The sequence below is a fragment of the Cajanus cajan genome, chromosome 7, assembly GCF_000230855.2.
Source record: "Cajanus cajan strain Asha chromosome 7, NIPB_CcT2T_4, whole genome shotgun sequence".
Taxonomy (NCBI): Eukaryota; Viridiplantae; Streptophyta; class Magnoliopsida; order Fabales; family Fabaceae; genus Cajanus; species Cajanus cajan.
In genome coordinates this window covers 9,780,156-9,786,755 of record NC_138523.1, presented here as the reverse complement: position 1 = coordinate 9,786,755, position 6,600 = coordinate 9,780,156, and the positions used below count along the sequence as shown (strand labels likewise).

The following is a 6,600-nucleotide window of genomic DNA, read 5'->3' as shown; positions in this document are numbered from 1 at the left end:
ATGAAATAGTATGTAATAAATGTAAAAAATTACAACACTTTTTCAAGTGGTTATTTCGAATGATTTAAAGTTTTTCTATCATATTACCTCCTCCAAACAAAAATATCTAAATTCTCAAATATTAAAAAATTAATTAAATTCATTTAATTTTATTAATTTCATATAAAAACTAAATTTTTCTTCTTAAACTACTCTTAATAGTTTGTTAAAAAAAATATATTCTTAATAGTATTTATTGAGTTATCACATTTAATTTAAAAATATTTTTTTGGAATAATAACATTAAATAGGATCAATTTTAAGTTAAAATTTAAGTAAATAAATAAATAAAGGTGCTTTTTTACTCATGAGTCCAGAAGGAGTACGACGAGTACGAAGATTGAAAAGGTTAGGTAATACAAATCGAGTTTTAAAATTAAAAACATTAAATATTTATCTATACTATATTGCCACAAGTTTCATAGGGCCATGTATCTTGTTTTCGTTTAGCTGAACTCTGAGAAGGAGAATCCGAACAAATATCTAAATATAATTGAAATTGATGCACATTGTACAGAATCAAATCCATGGATAGGAATTGGAAATTTAGCACAGTTCAGGTATAAGATATATATGTCAATCAGAAACTACAGAGGTAATGGAGGCAACTTGGATTAAAGATAAAATAGCATTATGATAATGCAACAACAAACTTAAATTGAATGCTACATAACCCAAGTATCAATCATCCAATATCCCTGACTTACCCACTATCTAACATATCCACTATTATTTGTTCCAAATTACATGATACATAACATATCCAACATCCTGTGTTTTCATCCCAAAACTGGATCAATCGGAGTTTCAAGGAAATTATAACTCCAATGACCCTCGCAGTTTCTTTTTTCTACCCAAAATGAAAAAGGAAGAAAAATAGAACATTTACTCATTCTGGAAGGCCAAAAAGAAAATGACAGGAATGTGAAGCTAAAATTAGAAACTATGGGCAAGCCAAAACTGGGAGAAGATGCATAAATACTACCCAGTGGTTTTGTGAGCTTCCTAAGTTACTCATGTAACACTAAATTTGATAATGAAGTTCCTTTTTCTGCTTCCTTTCATTGTTACTGTTATCTTCTCCCATCAATACAAACAAAACTTCAAATGAGCATTCTAATTATCACTGAAACTTTCTTTGTTGACTATCTCAGGTCAGAAAATTTTCATTTTAATTTTGCTGAACCACAAGATGATCAAGCTGCATTTGTTCAAGCCATGCTCCTAACATGGCATGATCAATGGTGTCTGTTTGCATGCTCATATTCGATACCTCACTGGAGGATCCAGCTGCTGCAACGCTTGTTACTGTCTTTGCTGAATTCTCCTTGATCTCTGACGGAGACTCTTTAACAAGTGACTGCACCCATGAAAAATCTGGCTCCTCGCCATTATTCCCGGTCTCAAATGAGGATGATCTTCGAAGTTTCCCTGATTCGTCTCCATTGACAGTCCAATCCAATGCACCATTGGAAGATCCCCACTTTGACAAAGAACTCACTTGGGACTCACCAGCAACAGCAACAGTAGCAGAGTTGGAGCCAAGTTCTCTGGAGCTGAGGCTTCGGAACTGTTGCTGCTTTTCACGTTGAGCTAGTGCAGAAATCCGAGAGCTCATTGGAGAAATAGGTTCCATGTTACGTGGAGACATCCTTCCTGAAGTTTGAATGCCAAAAGGGGTCTGCAGTAATGGATTCTCAACATTTTTAGGAGAAAATTTTGTGTTCACAGGTGACAACAAGCTTTGCTGATGCTGAAATTGATTAAAGACAGCTGATTTATGTGTTGGAGAAAAAACAGCTGAAGCCAATGCTGGATCAGCAAACCGAGGGGATGAACTCTCAGAAGAAAATAGCTCATCAAGATTTGACGGGTTCAATGTTTTAATGCGACCTGAGCGGTTCATAGCATTAGGCTGTTTAGAGAGACAAGATAACTCGTTAAGAAGCTGTTGCTGCTGCTGCTGCTGAACATCATAATCAGACAAGTCAAAGTCATCCATAGGAATATCTCTAGCATTGAATGAAGATCTCAACCGACTGGAATGAAGATTACTCCCTGGCAGATGTAAGGCTGGTACGTGTGGGTGGGGCCAGGCAACAGATGAGTGTGACATGCCATTTCCAGAGGGTGACATAGGCGGAGTGAATGGTGAAGGAGACATGACAGACATCGAGGAAGGAGTGCCAGGCAACATGTTCATGGCAGCAGCAAAATCCATAGCAGATGACGAGCTTGAGCGAGGAGATGGTACAGCAGAACCTGTTGAAATATACAATGGTCGAAGCTCCTCGGCAGTGTGAGCAAAAAAGCAAACTCTTCTGGAGCAACTTATCCCGTCCTTGCAAAGCCGGGTTCGATATTGTGCTGGATGTAGCCAGCACTCGAAAACACCATGAGCATATTCACACATATCTCCACGTCGGCAAGCACCCTTCCGAAAATCAGGACAAGGGACACAGCTGTAATGGTACTTTCGCGGGTCCCTTCTTCGAGCATTCTCCCCTGGATGAACAAAAGGGCATTCAGTCCAATCATGTGAGTAAGCACGCGAACAAGGTCTGACTTTGAAAGAATACATTCGGAATTCATCAGTTGAATATATGCTATTCTTGATGTCAGGAAGGGATGGATCAACAGGGTATTCTTTCTTCTCTGATGCAGAAGAAACAAAGTCATCATTCAACTTTGACTTCAATTGGAAATCTGCTGCAGAAGGAGACCCATCATCTGGTGAAGTTGATAAAGGTGGAGAATATGATGCATTTGATGGGGTCGTGATCACCCTAAGATTACACACTGCAATGGAGTCATCAGTTTGGAGAAGTGCTTCAAGATTGTTTCTAACGGATTTATGTTTGGGAGGAACAACAATCACATCGACCGGACGATGACCATTTCCATCCACACAGTTTGGATCGGCCCCAGCGGCTAGAAGCAACATAACAACCTCAAAAGCATTTTCAGCCCCACCTGATGCCGCACAATGAAGGGCTGTGCTCTTGTCAAGGCCACAAGGCTTATTAATATCATAACCAGAAAGTGAAAGAATCAGATCCATAACATCAATGCTACCATAAGTAGCAGCAATCATCAATGGGGTTCTAAGTTCATTGACCATCAGCCTAGATCCCTTGCGACGACTGTACCATAATCCTACTTCGTCAACACAGGAAGGATCCCTCTCAATCATTCGCCTAAAACCTTCAACATCGTTATTAGCTGCAAGCTCAAGCAAGCTTGCAAAAGAATCTTCAGTTTCAATGGTCAAGTGATTCATTATGTGGCTTCTGGGTTGAGATGCACTCATCAAAATAGCAAATACTAACTTTAACTTCTCCAAATGCTTTCATTTGCAGCAGGTTTACCTGAGGAAAAACAATCACAAATCCATTGAATCTAACCTTCAAAGACAGTTTCTCAATTATATTAAGTTAGAAGCAAAATAAATAAGCATCAAATACCATTAAAAAGTTATTAAACCTTCAAACACATCAAGTTTCCATGAGATATGCATGTAACTGTATCAAATTAAACATCTATACAAGAAAAATGATAGGCTAAAGATAAAGAATGGTTTTCCAATTTTAAAACACTCACGGACTCACCCAAAACAACAAATATGCAAAAGATATTAAAGGACGTCACTTAGAAACAAGACAAACTCATTTATCAACCAAGGGCAACGAAATCAAACTGTTATCAACCCAAAGAATTCCAGTCAACATTAACAAACAAATTTGCTATCAAAAATCCAGATTTTCAGAAGCCCATAATAAAAACAAAAGAACATCATTCCAAATAAGACTAATTCCTCCAGGGCTCTCTTGTCTTTTCAGCACATGGCAAGAGAGATACAACAACAGAATACACTTAACCAACAAAAAGTCCAAGATTATGTAATCCAAGAAACGGTCAAAAACAGACAGCAAATAAGGCATGCACTGATCTCAAGTGCCCAATGACGAGAAAACAAATTCATCATCAAACAAATGAACTTTTATCATATCTCTGGCACCCATTTTTATACCTCAAAGAAACACACTAACAAGGACACCCTATTCTGTTAAGCTGAAAGAGAATTGTGCAAACTCAACTCTTTGAATCCTAAACATGCAGTTACCTTAAGGGACTATTTGGATAAATTTCTCCAGAAACATTTCTAGAAGAATGAAATAGGATGAAAAATTAAAATAAGTTTCTCAATAAGCTTACAGAGTTAACACTAGTTTATACATAAATTAAAAAAATAATATAGAAGAGCTAACATGAAGTATAGAAGAGCTAACATGAAAGAACTTCTACAAATTAGTTTATTTATGAGCTAATTTTAATTTATAGAAAAACTAGTCACAATTTCATTACTATTTTTCTAACCAAGTGTTTCCAAGAGAAATTTAACAAAAAGGCTTTAGACACAACAGAAAAAGCTTTACAACCAAAAAGCTTCACAACCATTATTGTGAAGCATATCTCTGGTCTCTTACCAAGTTATTATCATCATTATTAAAAAAGAAAACACCAACCCAAATTTTACATTAATGCAATTACAATCATGATCTCAAAAACTAAAAAAGAAGCACTAACAAAAATGAGAATGAACAAAGAAATACACTGGAACTAACATTAATCAAACTGAAAAAAACAGTTTTTTCAATCACAACCAAACCATCTAAACGTGAAAGATGGCTTCAAGCACGAAACTTGAACATGATCTGAACTTTGATGGAAGTTAATCTCACCAGTTCACTGCTAAAGAAAAACCCATCAATGAAAGAGAGGGTAGATCTCAGCAAAAGGGAGATTCAGACAAAGGGTGTTTGGATTCCGAGAAAATCTGTGACTCAGATAAGAAAATAGTTTGACGGAAAAAACAATCGCGAGAAAAGAGGAGCAAGCAAACTAGCTTCTTCTTCTTCTTTTTCTTTCTCCATTTCCTATACCCTTTGAAAAGGAAAATAAAAAATAAAAAGGAAAGGACACTTAATTTCTTTTCCAATTAATTACCACGTATTTGTTTTTGTTGTTTTATGTTTGGATAAAATCGCCAAACCAATAAAAGAAGAAAATGGAAAAAAAGTTAAGAGCACTTGAGAGTTACGGGTTGATTATTCTTGGGCAGTGGCTCTACTTTCTGCTTTTTTTATTTTCCAATCACATCGAGCCTAGTCACTATGCCAAGGGCCCGATCGTCATTCTGCTGAAAATTTTGGGATGCTAATGTGCTAATTTACTTTCCTTCTCTCTCAATTTCTACTGTTTTTATTCGGACAAATTTTTCTTTCCAGGACAAATCTGTTTATTCTAACTTCTAAGAGTAAATTTATATAAATTTATTTTATTTAATAATTTATATTTTATATTAAATTTTAACGATTTAATTATTGAATTTAAAATTTTTAATGTATAAATTAAATTTGCAAATTTTTTAAAAAATTAAAAATTATTTGATATTTCATTTCATTAATTTAAATTGACAGATAATTATAAAATCATTTTATATATTAATTTGAATTAATAAAACGAATTATCAAATGGTTTTCAAATTTTTTAAAAATTTACAGACTTAATCTATACATTAAGAACTTTAAATTCAACGATTAAATCGTTAAAATTTTATGTAAAACATGAGTTATTGAACATAATAAGTGTAGGTAGACTTATTTTTAAAATAAACGAATCCTTCCTTTATATATATATATATATATATATATATATATATATATATATATATATATATATATATATATATATATATATATATATATATATATTATACACGTCTTATCTATATATATTTACTTTTCATTTTTATTAATACACATTTATTCTTAAATAACTATAATTCTCGTTTATTTGACTTATTTGTTATTTGTAGATTCATTTTTATTTTAATTCTTACACCTCTCCTTTAAATAATTATTTTAATATATATGTATTAAATTGAATTTGTTCCCTTATTTTTTATATTTTATTTTATATTTAAATAAAATATATAAAAATATGAAGTGTCTCAACTCTACTAATATTTAATAATATTTTTAGATTTCATCTAATGTTTAGATTTTCTTATTTCGTTTCGTTCACATCCCTTTTTTTTTCTTCATCTTCACTTTCTTGGTGCTTCTTTAAACATAGTTGTTTTTATTCTAAACCCTTGCAAAAAATTTTGCTCATGATACAATTAAGTTTATTTACAAATTAATACATTGTATAAGACAAAATATTAATATTGTAACACTCCCTTTGAGTTTCTTTTACTCTTCACAGACTCGAGAGTGTTTGAGAACAACGTGGCTAAACCGTGAAGGAGGAAAAACAAGTTGTGGTAGTGGTGGGGTGCTACCTTGGAAGCTGGGAGTTGTTTCTTCTTTCCTCTCCCTTTTTCCTTCATTCAAGTAGTTAGAGCTCTCGGAGTTCTTTGTTCTCTTCTTCTTCTTCTTCCTCGGAGAGCTCGGAATCGAGGTAAGATAAGTTGGAATCTTGGGGATTGGGTTGAAATGTTAGGCTGTTGGATGAATTAAAAGTTTAATGTTGATATAATTTCTAAAATTTGTAGCT

General features: G+C 33.6%; 1 protein-coding gene across 3 annotated transcripts; it reads right to left on the bottom strand.

Moving 5' to 3' along the window:
- Positions 1 to 627: 627 nt before the first annotated feature.
- On the bottom strand, positions 628 to 5,080 carry LOC109802126 (zinc finger CCCH domain-containing protein 30). 3 transcript variants are annotated; one of them, XM_029272062.2, is made up of 2 exons: positions 4,665 to 5,080; positions 628 to 3,407 (listed from the first exon to the last, which is right to left on the bottom strand). In XM_029272062.2, exon 2 carries the CDS (start codon positions 3,347 to 3,349, stop codon positions 1,211 to 1,213), a length of 2,139 nt encoding a protein of 712 aa, XP_029127895.1. In that variant the 5' UTR covers positions 3,350 to 3,407; positions 4,665 to 5,080; the 3' UTR covers positions 628 to 1,210. The 3 variants fall into 3 exon arrangements, with proteins under 3 accessions (XP_029127895.1, XP_020218932.1, XP_082916723.1); XM_020363343.3 differs by having other exon boundaries at positions 4,782 to 5,079; XM_083060597.1 differs by lacking the exon at positions 4,665 to 5,080 and adding an exon at positions 3,504 to 4,613.
- Between the last annotated feature and the right edge of the window lie 1,520 nt (positions 5,081 to 6,600).

Coding starts and splice junctions, on each gene's coding strand:
- LOC109802126 (XM_029272062.2), bottom strand. CDS start 3,349: ATGAGTGCATCTCAACCCAGAAGCCACATAATGAATCACTTGACCATT.